Consider the following 14,871-nt stretch of genomic DNA (forward strand, 5'->3'; position numbering starts at 1 on the left):
GACGGCAGCATCCCAGCACACTCAGCCCAGCAGCTGGGAATCCCAAGGAATTCCAGGTGTCCTAACCCTCTGGGCAACAGTGCACCTCTGAAGCCCCTCATGGCGATAAACAGCTTCCCACCCATTTCCCCTCTGGTGTGGCCCTGCCATAGCAGGGGAACGGCCACAGGAGACACCGTGCTTACTGCAACCGCCCAGAGGCTCCTCCACAGCCACCCTGGCCAGACTAAGAGGTCCTGCTGGCACACAGCAGCCCAGCACAGACACAGGAAGCTGGGATAGGGAACGAAAGGTCACCATTCTCGTCAGAGAGCACACCTGGCATGCCTACCCATCCCCACGGGGCACTGGGCTGCCCAGATGAGTATTCCGCCCACAGCAGATCAGGAAATAAAACCGGAAGCTGCTCACCATGTGTGGGACGTTTTTCTCCCAGCTGACACACATCCCAACTGCCTACAACTACCTCTATCACCATGAAAAGGCAGAAGAACTTGATCCAGTCCAGGATTACACAGACAACCCCTGAGAGGGAGCCTGGGGAGATAGATTTAACCAATCTTCCTGAAAAAGAATTCAAAATAAAGGTCATAACCATGCTGATGGACCTGCAGAGAAATATGCAAGAGCTAAAAGATCAAGTTAGGAGGGAGAATACAGAAATAAAACAATCTCTGGAAAGACTTAAGAGCAGACTAGATGAGGTGCAGGATGCCATTAATAGAATAGAAATCAGAGAACAGGAACACAGAGAAGCTGAGGCAGAGAGAGATAAAAGGATTTGCAGGAATGAAAGAATATTAAGAGAACTGTGTGACCAATCCAAACGCAACAATATTCGCATTATAGGGGTACCAGAAGAAGAAGAGAGAGAAAAAGGGATAGAAAGTGTCTTTGAAGAAATAATTTCTGAAAATTTCCCCAAACTGGGGGAGGAAATGGTCTCTCGGACTATGGAGGCCCACAGAACATCCTACACAAGGGAACCAAGGAAGACAAAATCAAGACACATAATAATTAAAATGGCAATGATCAAGGACAAGGACAGAGTATTAAAGGGAAACAGAGAGACAAAAAAGGTCACCTACAAAGGAAAACCCATCAGGCTATCATCAGACTTACAGGCCAGAAGAGAATGGCATGATATATTTAATGCAATGAAACAGAAGGGCCTTGAACCAAGAATACTGTATCCAGCACGATTATCATTTAAATATGAAGAAGTGATTAAACCATTCTCAGACAAGCAAAAGTTGAGGGAACTTACCTCCCACAAACCACCTCTACAGGGTATTTTAGAGGGACTGCTATAAATGGGAGCACTCCTAAGGCTAAATAGATGTCAGCAGAGAAAATAAAATCACAGCAAAGAAAGCAGACCAACCAAACACTAACTAAAGGCAAAAAATAAAATCAACTACTTACAAAAGCAGTCAAAGGAAACACAAAAGAGTACAGAATAAAATACCCAACATATAAAGAATGGAGGATGAGGAATAAGAAGGGAGAGAAATAAAGAATCATCAGACGGTGTTTATAATAGCTTAATAAGTGAGTTAAGTTAGACAGTTAGATAGTAAAGAAGCTACCTCTGAACCTTTGGTAACCATGAATCAAAAGCCTGCAATGGCAATAAGTACATATCTTTCAATAATCACCCTAAATGTAAATGGACTGAATGCACCAATCAAAAGACACAGAGTAACAGAATGGATTAAAAAGCAAGACCCATCTATATGCTGCTTACAAGAGACTCACCTCAAACCCAAAGACAGACACAGACTAAAAGTCAAGGGATGAGAAAAGATATTACATGGAAACAATAGGGAGAAAAAAGCAGATGTTGCAGTACTAGTATCAGACAAAATAGACTTCAAAACAACAAAGTAACAAGAGATAAAGAAGGACATTACATAATGATAAAGGGCTCAGTCCAACAAGAGGATATAACCATTATAAATATATATGCAACCAATACAGGAGCACCAACATATGTGAAACAAATACTAACAGAATTAAAGGAGGAAATAGAATGCAATGCATTCATTTTAGGAGACTTCAACATACCACTCAGTCCAAAGGACAGATCCACCAGACAGAAAATAAGTAAGGACACAGAGGCACTGAACAACACACTAGAACAGATGGACCTAATAGACATCTATAGAATTCTACACCCAAAAGCAGCAGGACATACATTCTTCTCAAGTGCACATGGAACATTTTCCAGAATAGACCACATACTAGGTCACAAAAAGAGCCTCAGTAAATTAAAAAAGATTGAAATTCTACCAACTAACTTCTCAGACCACAAAGGTATAAAACTAGAAATAAATTGTACAAAGAAAACAAAAAGGCTCACAAACACATGGAGGCTTAACAACATCTCTTGGACATAAACATAAGTGACCTCTTCATGAACATATCTCCCTGTGCAAGGGAAACAAAAGCAAAAATGAACAGGTGGGACTATATCAAGCTGAAATCTTCTGTACAGCAAAGGACACCATCAATAGAACAAAAAGGCATCCAACAGTACGGGGGAATATATTCATAAATAACAGATACAATAAAGGGTTGACATCCAAAATATATAAAGAGCTCATGCACCTCAACAGACAAAAAGCAAATAATCCAATTAAAAAATGGGCAGAGTAGCTGAACAGACAGTTCTCTAAAGAAGAAATTCAGATGGCCAACAGACACATGAAAAGATGCTCCACATCACTAGTCATCAGAGAAATGCAAATTAAAACCACAATGAGATATCACCTCACACCAGGAAGGATTGCCACCATCCAAAAGACCAACAGCAACAAATGTTGGCAAGGTTGTGGAGAAAGGGGAACCCTCCTACACTGCTGGTGGGAATGTCAATTCGTTCAACCATTTTGGAAAGCAGTATGGAGGTTCCTCAAAAAGCTCAAAATAAAAATAGCATTTGACCCAGGAATTCCACTCCTAGGAATGTACCCTAAAAATGCAGCATCCTAGTTTGAAAAAGCCATATACACCTCTATGTTTATTGCAGCACTATTTACAATAGCCAAGAAATGGATGCAATCTAAGTGTCTATCAGTAGATGAATGGATAAAGAAGATGTGGTACATATACACAGTGGAATACTATTTAGCCATAAGAAGAAAACAAATCCTACCATTTGCAACAACATGGACAGAGCTAGAGGGTATTATGCTCAGTGAAATAAGCCAGGTGGAGAAAGACAAGTACCAAATGATTTCACTCATATGTGGAGTATAAGAACAAAGAAAAAACGGAAGGAACAAAATAGCAGCAGAATCACAGAACCCAAGAATGAACTAACAGTTACCAAAGTGAAAGGGACTGGGGAGGATGGGTGGGAAGGGAGGGATAAGGTGGAGAAAAAAAGAAAGGGAGAATTATGATTAGCAGGTATAATGGGGGGGGGGCATGGGGAGGGCTGTGCAACACAGAGAAGACAAGTAGTGATTCTACAGCATCTTACTTCGCTGATGGGCAGTGACTGTAATGGGGTTTGTGGGGAGTTCTTGGTGATAGGGGGAGTCTAGTAAACATAATGTTCCTCATGTAGTTGTAGATTAATGATACAAAATAAAAAATTATAATAATAATAAAAATAAACATATATACCAACTATAGTAAGTAAAAAATATACTCCATATTATAAAAACTAAACATAGAGAGGCAGAGCCAACATGGCGGCGTGAGTAGGACAGTGGGAATCTCCTCCCAAAAACATATATACTTTTGAAAATACAACAAACACAACTAGCCCTAAAAGAGAGACCAGAAGACGCAGGACAGTGGCCAGACTGCAGCTACACCAGCGAGAACCCAGCGCCTCGCGAAGGGGGTAAGATACAAGCCCCGGCCCTGCGGGACCCGAGCGCCCCTCCCCCCAGCTCCCGGCGGGAGAACAATAGGCAGAGCAGGAGGGAGACGGAGCCCAGGACTGCCGAACACCCAGCCCCAGCCATCCGGGCCAGAGCGCAGACACAGTATATGCCCAGGGGGCCCTGGATACTGGGAGAACAGGGGGTAGACCTCAGAGCGGGTGCTGAAGCTGATGCCCCTGTGACAAAGAAAAGCGGGGGCTTTTTTGAAAGTCTTAAAGGGACAGGGACTTAACAGCTTGACGGAAACAACCCAGGTCACAGTACAGCAGCTGGAAATTACAGGGAAAACCGGGTGCACTAACCCCCTGGGCAACAGCTCTGAGACCCCTCACGGAGGCAAACAGTCAAGCAGCCCCCCCATCCATCACCCCACCGGGCGCTGCGAAAGCAGAGAAGCAGCCTGAGACAAATTCCGCCCACAGAAAGGGAAATTTCTCCCTTCCGGCCAGGCAAGACACAAAGACCCACTCTACACGCAATTACCCAACACAAGCCACTAGGGGTCGCAGTTGCCCCAGTAAAGAAAGGCCAGTAGTAAGTGAAAATTTTGGCCCTCCCAGCTGACAGTCAATAGCACCTGTCAACATGAAAAGGCAAAAAAATATGATCCAGACAAGACTAACCCAGACAGCTTCGGCATCTGCTACATCTTCCCCTGAGAAGGAATCTGGGGAGATAGATTTAGCCAGTCTACCTGAAAAAGAATTCAAAACAAAAGTCATAACCATGCTGATGGACTTGCAGAGAAATATGCAAGAACTAAGGAAGGAGAATTCAGAAATAAAACAAGCTCTGGAAGGACTTCAAAACAGAATGGACGAGATGCAAGAGACCATTAATGGACTAGAAAACAGAGAACAGGAACGCAGAGAAGCTGATGCAGAGAGAGATAAAAGGATCTCCAGGAATGAAAGAATTTTAAGAGAGCTGAGTGATCAATATAAAAGAAATAATTTAAGAATCATAGGCATTCCAGAAGAAGTAGAGAGAGAAAAGGGGATAGAAAATGTCTTTGAAGAAATAATTGCTGAAAATTTCCCCAAACTAGGGGAAGAAATGGCCTCTCAGACCACAGAGGTACACAGAACTCCCATGACAAGGGATCCAAGGAGGGCAACACCAAGACACATAATAATTAAAATGGCAAAGATCAAAGACAAGGACAAAGTATTACAAGCAGCCAGAGAGAAAAAAAAGGTTACCTACAAAGGAAAACCCATCAGGCTATCATCAGACTTCTCAACAGAAACCCTACAGGCCAGAAGAGAATGGCATGATATACTTAATGCAATGAAACAGAAGGGCCTCGAACCAAGACTACTGTATCCAGCACGAATATCATTTAAATATGAAGGAGGGATTAAACAATTCCCAGACAAGCAAAAGTTGAGGGAATTTGCCTCCCACAAACCACCTCTACAGGGCATCCTACAGGGACTGCTCTAGATGGGAGCACTCCTAAAAAGAGCACACAACAAAACACCCAACATATGAAGAAGGGAGGAGGAGGAATAAGAAGGGAGAGAAATAAAGAATCATCAGATTGTGTTTATAATAGCTCAACAAGCGAGTTAAGTTAGACAGTAAGACAGTAAAGAAGCTAACCCTAAACCTTTGGTAACCACAAACTTAAAGCCTGCAATGGCAATAAATTCATACCTTTCAATAATCACCCTAAATGTAAATGGACTGAATGCACCAATCAAAAGACACAGAGTAATAGAATGGATAAAAAAGCAAGATCCATCCATATGCTGCTTACAAGAGACTCACCTCAAACCCAAAGACGCGCACAGACTTAAAGTCAAGGGATGGAAAAAGATATTTCAAGCAAACAACAGAGAGAAGAAAGCAGGTGTTGCAATTCTGGTATCAGACAAAACAGACTTCAAAATAAAGAAAGTAACAAAAGACAAAGAAGGACATTACATAATGATAAAGGGCTCAGTCCATCAAGAGGATATAACCATTATAAATATATATGCACCCAATACAGGAGCACCAACATACCTGAAACAAATATTAACAGAACTAAAGGAGGAAATAGAATGCAATGCATTCATTCTAGGAGACTTCAACACACCACTCACTCCAAAGGACAGATCCACCAGACAGAAAATAAGTAAGGACACAGAGGCACTGAACAACACACTAGAACAGATGGACCTAATAGACATCTACAGAACTCTACATCCAAAAGCAACAGGATACACGTTCTTCTCAAGTGCACATGGAACATTCTCCAGAATAGACCACATACTAGGACACAAAAAGAGCCTCAGTAAATTCCAAAAGATTGAAATCCTACCAACCAACTTTTCAGACCACAAAGGCATTAAACTAGAAATAAACTGTTCAAAGAAAGCAAAAAGGCTCACAAACACATGGAGGCTAAACAACACGCTCCTAAATAATCAATGGATCAATGACCAAATCAAAATGGAGATCCAGCAATATATGGAAACAAATGACAACAACAACACTAAGCCCCAACTTCTGTGGGACACAGCAAAAGCAGTCTTAAGAGGAAAGTATATAGCACTCCAAGCATATTTAAAAAAGGAAGAGCAATTCCAAATGAACGGTCTAATGTCACAACTATCAAAATTGGAAAAAGAAGAACAAATGAGGCCTAAGGTCAGCAGAAGGAGGGACATAATAAAGATCAGAGAAGAAATAAATAAAATTGAGAAGAATAAAACAATAGCAAAAATCAATGAAACCAAGAGCTGGTTCTTCGAGAAAATAAACAAAATAGATAAGCCTCTAGCCAGACTTATTAAGAGGAAAAGAGAGTCAACACAAATCAACAGTATCAGAAATGAGAAAGGAAAAATCACAACAGATCCCGCAGAAATACAAAGAATTATTAGAGACTACTATGAAAACCTATATGCTAACAAGCTGGGAAACCTAGGAGAAATGGACAACTTCCTAGAAAAATACAACCTTCCAAGACTGACCCAAAAAGAAACAGAAAATCTAAACAGACCAATTACCAGCAACGAAATTGAAGCGGTAATCAAAAAACTACCAAAGAACAAAACCCCCGGGCCAGATGGATTTACCTCGGAATTTTATCAGACATACAGGGAAGACATAATACCCATTCTCCTTAAAGTTTTCCAAGAAATAGAAGAGGAGGGGATACTCCCAAACTCATTCTATGAAGCTAACATCACCCTAATACCAAAACCAGGCAAAGACACCACCAAAAAAGAAAACTATAGACCAATATCCCTGATGAACGTAGACGCAAAAATACTCAACAAAATTTTAGCAAACCGAATTCAAAAATACATCAAAACCATCGTACACCATGACCAAGTGGGATTCATCCCAGGGATGCAAGGATGGCACAACATTCGAAAGTCCATCAATATCATCCACCACATCAACAAAAAGAAAGACAAAAACCACATGATCATCTCCATAGATGCTGAAAAAGCATTTGACAAAGTTCAACATCCATTCATGATAAAAACTCTCAGCAAAATGGGAATAGAGGGCAAGTACCTCAACATAATAAAGGCCATCTATGAAAAACCCACAGCCAACATTATATTGAATAGCGAGAAGCTGAAAGCATTTCCGCTGAGATCGGGAACTAGACAGGGATGCCCACTCTCCCCACTGTTATTTAACATTGTACTAGAGGTCCTAGCCACGGCAATCAGACAAAACAAAAAAATACAAGGAATCCAGATTGGCAAAGAAGAAGTCAAACTGTCACTATTTGCAGATGACATGATACTGTACATAAAAAACCCTAAAGACTCCACCCCAGAACTACTAGAACTGATATCGGAATACAGCAAAGTTGCAGGATACAAAATCAACACACAGAAATCTGTGGCTTTCCTATATACCAACAATGAACCAACAGAAAGAGAAATCAGGAAAACAACTCCATTCACAATTGCATCAAAAAAAATAAAATACCTAGGAATAAACCTAACCAAAGAAGTGAAAGACTTATATTCTGAAAACTACAAGTCACTCTTAAAAGAAATTAAAGGGGACACTAACAGATGGAAACGCATCCCATGCTCATGGCTAGGAAGAATTAATATCGTCAAAATGGCCATCCTGCCCAAAGCAATATACAGATTTGATGCAATCCCTATGAAACTACCAGCAACATTCTTCAATGAACTGGATCAAATAATTCAAAAATTCATATGGAACCACCAAAGACCCCGAATAGCCAAAGCAATCCTGAGAAAGAAGAATAAAGTAGGGGGGATCTCACTCCCCAACTTCAAGCTCTATTATAAAGCCATAGTAATCAAGACAATTTGGTACTGGCACAAGAACAGAGCCACAGACCAATGGAACAGACTAGAGAATCCAGACATTAACTCAGACATATATGGTCAATTAATATTTGATAAAGGAGCCATGGACATACAATGGCGAAATGACAGTCTCTTCAACAGATGGTGCTGGCAAAACTGGACAGCTACATGTAGGAGAATGAAACTGGACCATCGTCTAACCCCATATACAAAAGTAAACTCAAAATGGATCAAAGACCTGAATGTAAGTCATGAAACCATTAAACTCTTGGAAGAAAACATAGGCACAAACCTCTTAGACATAAACATGAGTGACCTCTTCTTGAACATATCTCCCCGGGCAAGGAAAACAACAGCAAAAATGAACAAGTGGGACTATATTAAGCTGAAAAGCTTCTGTACAGCAAAAGACACCATCAATAGAACAAAAAGAAACCCTACAGTATGGGAGAATATCTTTGAAAATGACACATCCGATAAAGGCTTGACGTCCAGAATATATAAAGAGCTCACACGCCTCAACAAACAAAAAACAAATAACCCAATTAAAAAATGGGCAAAGGAACTGAACAGACGGTTCTCCAAAAAAGAAATACAGATGGCCAACAGACACATGAAAAGATGCTCCACATCGCTAATTATCAGAGAAATGCAAATTAAAACTACAATGAGGTATCACCTCACACCAGTAAGGATGGCTGCCATCCAAAAGACAAACAACAACAAATGTTGGCGAGGCTGTGGAGAAAGGGGAACCCTCCTACACTGCTGGTGGGAATGTAAACTTGTTCAACCATTGTGGAAAGCAGTATGGAGGTACATCAAAATGCTCAAAACAGACTTACCATTTGACCCAGGAATTGCACTCCTAGGAATTTACCCTAAGAATGCAGCAATCAAGTATGAGAAAGATCAGTGCACCCCTATGTTTATCGCAGCACTATTTACAATAGCCAAGAATTGGAAGCAACCTAAATGTCCATCGATAGATGAATGGATAAAGAAGATGTGGTACATATACACAATGGAATACTACTCAGCCATAAGAAAAGGGCAAATCCTACCATTTGCAGCAACATGGATGGAGCTGGAGGGTATTTTGCTCAGTGAAACAAGCCAAGCAGAGAAAGAGAAATACCAAATGATTTCACTCATCTGTGGAATATAAGAACAAAGGAAAAACTGAAGGAACAAAACAGCAGCAGAATCACAGAACTCAAGAATGGACTAACAGGTACCAAAGGGAAAGGGACTGGGGAGGATGGGTGGGTAGGGAGGGATAAGGGGGGGAGAAGTAGGGGGGTATTAAGATTAGCATCCATAGCGGGGTGGGAGAAAGGGGAGGGCTGTACAACACAGAGAAGACAAGTAGTGATTCTACAACAGGTTGCTACGCTGATGGACAGTGACTGTAAAGGAGTATATAGGGGGGACCTGGTATAGGGGAGAGCCTAGTAAACAAAGTATTCGTAAGTATTCGTCATGTAAGTGTAGATTAATGATTAAAAAAAAAAAAAAATGCAGTTCCTATGTGGTGACCTCTAATGAGTTCTACACAATAATATAAAGGACATATAAAAGTGTAGGCAAAGGGTCTGTTTGTGTTTATACAGAGGATCAAAGCCTAATTTGGCTACCCCGAAAATGAACTAAGAAACGATATGAAAGAGAACTTCCAACATCAGCACTCTCGGGAAGACTCATGCCAGAAGATGATCATCAAAAAACCCCAACAAAGATCCACGCACTGCTACAGCTGTAGATGCACTCATCCCACCAGCTCCTGGACTTGCCATGGGAATGAAGGAGATATCTAAGCTGGCCTGTGCATACAGTAAAACAACAAATTTGACTGGATCTATACTGTTGGAACTCAACCAAGAATTAGGAGAAGTGCAAATTGTAGCGCTCCAAAATCTTACAACTACAGACTATTTACTGTTAAAAGAACATATGGGATGTGAACAGTGCCCAGGAATGGGTTGTTTTAATTTGTCTGATTTTTCTCAAACTATTCAAATTCAGTTAGATAATAACCATCATATCATTGATAAGTTTTCACAAATGCCTAGGGTGCCTAACTGGTTTTCTTGGTTTCACTGGAGATGGCTGGTAATTACAGGTATGCTTTGGTTATGTAACTATACTCCTATTATGTTAATGTGTGTGCGCAATTTAAGTAGTAGCTTAAAATATATACATGCTGAAGTTACTCTACAAGAAGATATGTCAAAGAAATAATCAATCTTCCCATGTTTTCTTCCGCCTGCTACTTCTATAGCTTTTCTTCTTCCTTCCTAATTACAACGAATTCTTAAATAGAATTCGTGCCTCATATCAAATTTACCGAGTATCATAACTCCTCCAAGTGGTAAAGATACCTCAAGACAAATGCTGGGCATAGAAGCCACAGGGCATAAATATGCAAAGAAATAAAAAGCTAACCATTTCAAACAATAAGGCTTCTCTCTCACTTACCAACTTAACATTTCCCTGTGTGGCCCCGGAAGATGACTGGTTAGCCAGAGACGGGTAAGATTCCTCAAGGGAGGAACAACCTAAGACAGGCACAGTCGCTGGGGGGTCATCAGGTGAGAAATTGGGGATCAACAGAGGTGAGGCTTAGAACCTCACCCCCCCTGTTCTGAGAGAAATCTTCTGCATATGTGGATGTTTTATTGCCCTTGTCTAGCTTGGATTAACACATAGTCTACAGGCACACACCTGATCATCTACATTTGCTCTCTTACAACACTAAACTATGTTTTCTACCTTTATGTTGTATCTACCTACCACTTCAGCATCTTATTAAAAATAATAAAGAGAGAAATGTGGTATCCACATATAAATCAAGTATAAAAATCAAATGTGTATTCATATTTGAACTGACTGTTTATAGTTCATAATGCATGAGCAAAACCAAAAGTTTCTGTGATGACTGCCCTTGTACTGTTCACCATGTAACTTATTCACTATGTAAGAATTTGTTCTCCATGTAAGAACTTGTTCGTTATGCTTCAGAAGATTGGAGACTGACGAAAATTAGGCTTGGGGTGGATTAATGATTGTGCATTGAGCATTGACTCCCCTATACAGAATTTTATTGTTGTTAACAACCATTTGATCAATAAAAATGAGAGATGCCCTAACAACAACAACCAAGAAAAAGTACACACTTCCAATTGTAAAATAAATAAGCAACCGGGATGTAATGTATAGCATAAGGAATATAGTCAAAATATTGTAACAACTTGGTATGGTGATAGCTGGTACTTAGAATTATCATGTATATAAATGTTGAATCACTGTGTTGTACACCTGAAACTAATGTAATGTAATACTGTGTGTCAACTACCCTTCAATAAAAAATAATTATCTAAAAAAAAAAAAAAAAAAAAAAAAAAAACTAAACATAGTAGTTTATTAAAAAATCCAAACAGGAGGTATGAATAAAGATATTAAAAATGCTTTGAGGGTATAATTTAACTAGGGAAAAGGATACTAACACATAATAGTACCAAAAAGTCTTTGAACTTTTGTGTTCTTTTTAAAGTCTCAAATCTACGTTACCTAACTTTACAGAAGAGCAGAAAATACAAGAGGACCTATACCAATACTAATCATCTACTGAAGTTTACATTCTTTGTTCTGATGAAATTGCTTCAAAAATACTGTCAGTGATTTTTACTCCTTTGGGATACAACCCAACATGTGACATTCACTTTTCATACAAGTACCCCATTTTCTCCAAACCCCAGAGTTCTTTTCTTACCTTAACAATTATTGCATTATAAAACTATTCAGAGTCTTTAGATGTTCTTTAGATTTTTGGAGTCAAGATATGATTTGATTACCTGGCTTTTTCTGTGCCTCCCATACATTGATGAACATCAATGAATTCCATGAGTTGTTTTTGCAGCACTTTATCTTTGCCATCAATTTGAGTAATGAATTTATGCTGTAAAAGATCTGACACTGTTGGGCGCTTTTCATAATCTTTAGTCAAGCACCTGCACTGGCAAAAAAGAACATGCAATTATTTGATAAGTTAGAGTTTGAAATTGTTTTTCACATTCCTAAAAACTGCTCTAACACAAAAGAGCAGTGCTCCTCACAAAGCTCAACCCGAGGAGCATATCTCAGAAGATGTTAAACTGAAATACAATGAAAGAAATATTTGTGAAAGCACACACATCTGTGGGTGTGATTTGGCTGTAGTGACACCAACTTCCAACTGAACGCTCCATCCCCAGTCTCCCAGCAAGCATTCTTGCAGAGTGATAATTAAACTTGGTCTCTACCAGAGTCTCCTTCACAAGCCAGTAGCTAAATATTAGCAACAATCAAGTCATTATAGTTTTAATGCTTATCTAAAATTAAAACAAACTTCTCAGTTTCTCTTCCCAAATGCTTTTAAAAGCTTCTCAATTGATGTAGTTTTCCTACATGATAAAACTGATAACCCATTTGAGAAGACTGATGTGCTGAGGATATTTAAATTCCATGTCAGTAGATGTTTTTGGAGGTCAGACAGTAGATGTTCTACAGCATATCACACTTCCTAACAGCCTCAACCAGAGCAATGGTCATGAGAAAAAATATGGTGAGTGAGAGCATCTGAAACAGCATCAGTTTCAACCTAGGATCAGTTGGTGGAATTAAAAGAGAAACATTTCAGGTCAGCATATGGAAGAACTTTTCAACTGTGAGGTTTATCAAAGACAGAATAGGCTGCATTGGGAAGTGTAGTCATTTTTATTAGGGATGATTAGGTACTGACTGGATGGCCACTCAGTGCACATGTTCTAAAAGGATTTACACTGTGGATAGGAGTTGGGCCCAAATATATTTCCAATGCCTTTTTAACCCCGAGATTCAGAGGATTATGAGAAAGCTGGTCAGCTAGGCTGCCATTTGGGGATATAGAAAAAGAAAAAAGAAGCTCATGCCTTGACTTGAGCAGTGACATTTCTTATCTGTTTCATTACTCCTCTTAGGAGGACAATTTGGTGATTAATTTTGGGTGCTAAACAAAAAAGATACTTCCCAGGGATGCTAAAATATGCCAAGGAATTGGATGATAATGTCTAAAGATAATAAGTGCTCTTAGTTTTCATTCAGTTTAACAGAATGTGCCAGTTTCAGATATCTGTAGCACTTGTGTCAATGTATCAGCTGTCACATATTAAATCATTTTATTCAAGTAAAACTTTATCGAATGGCTGATGAGTATGGGCACTCTTCTAGTCACTGTAGTCACTGCGACAAGTAAGGCGTGTTCAGGCCTCTGAGGTTGCTTATGGTCTATTTGGGGAGAAAGACACCTAAACAAGGAGTTAAGTAAAAGTGGCCATACCAACACTGGAAGAGAAACAAAATACAATGATAGAACACAGGACTGAAGACTGACTGCCTGGAGGAAATCAGGAACTGTTTCTCACAGGTGAAACTCTGTGAAACATGTCAAAGTCACCACGTGTCACCGAGGCTCTGCATGGAAGGATCTGCAGACATGGCACCTGATTGTGAATCGTGGGGAGCCCTTCCGTTACCAGTGATTCTCCCAAGGGATCTGTGAAATTCGACTGCAGTTTACTAAATATTCTGTATTGTGTGGTACATACAGTAGTTCCCCCTTATCTGAGGTTCTGCCCTCCACAGTTTCAGTTACCCATGTTAACCACAGTCCAGAAAGAGACCATCCTCTTTCTGACACATGTGGTCAGAAAGTCAACAGTAGCCTAAGGCTAGTCACAGTGCCATGTCATTCACCTCATTTCATCTCTTCATGAAGGCATTTTATCACCTCACATCATCAAAAGAAGGGTGAGTATAGTACAGTAAGATATTTTGAGGGAGAGACCACATTCACATAATTTTTTTTGTTATAATTGTTCTAATTATATTGTTATAATTGTTTTATTTTATTGTTAGTATTGTTAATCTCTCACTGAAATTTCTATATTAAACTTTTTCATTGGTATGTATGTTTAGGAAAAAACATAGAATATAGAGGGTTTGGCACTCTCTGTAGTTCCAGGCTTCCACTAGGGGTCCTGGAACAGATCCCTGGCTGATAAGGAGGAACTACTAGACTCAGTAATATATAGGTAAGTGAAATCTGAAAAAAATCCTAGCAGATCATCAACCTTCCTTGGGTTTGCATGACTCTAAATCTAAGCCTCTTGTCTTTATAGTAATACAAAGATATTCTTGGTAGAAAAACCAATGATGACAGCATGGATGGGTATTGCCAGTACCTTTTATCTTTGCACTTTCTACAGTGTCTGAGTAGTGTTTGACACACCAAATCTTAATGTCTCCTCTCCCTCATTAACAGCCTGGGGTAATCCCTTACCTTATTTTTAAGGTGAAGACATAATAAAGATTATGAAAAAAAATTTGTGGGCAGATATTTAGAAATGGTTGTCTCATAGCTTCTAGCCAATTTTTTGTAAGCACTGCACTTGTGCTAAATATTTGTCATATTAAAAATGTTCACTGAATCTCAAATGTACAAGCATCTTATCAATATCATTATCTAATTCACTGATTGCAATGAAAAATTCTCTGATTGTAATGAGAATTAGTAACAGATAAATGAGGCATTAAATCACTGAAAAAAATAGATGTAAGTGAGCAGGTGGGAGATGCTAAGGGCATAACTGCAAAGA

General features: G+C 39.5%; 1 protein-coding gene across 9 annotated transcripts in view; it reads right to left on the minus strand.

The window, feature by feature from the left end:
- MYO3A (myosin IIIA) overlaps nucleotides 1-14,871 on the minus strand; it is a 244,873-nt gene that overhangs the window by 170,251 nt on the left and 59,751 nt on the right. For all 9 annotated transcript variants that reach the window (XR_008996367.1, XR_008996366.1, XM_057498238.1 and 6 more), the window contains one exon: nucleotides 12,052-12,207. Coding sequence is in view for 7 of the 9 variants with exons in the window: in XM_057498238.1 (XP_057354221.1) it covers nucleotides 12,052-12,207 (156 nt within the window). In the remaining 2 variants the exon portion in view is untranslated. The remainder of the gene's footprint in view (nucleotides 1-12,051; nucleotides 12,208-14,871) is intronic.

The sequence above is a fragment of the Manis pentadactyla genome, chromosome 3 (assembly GCF_030020395.1).
Source record: "Manis pentadactyla isolate mManPen7 chromosome 3, mManPen7.hap1, whole genome shotgun sequence".
NCBI lineage: Eukaryota > Metazoa > Chordata > Mammalia > Pholidota > Manidae > Manis > Manis pentadactyla.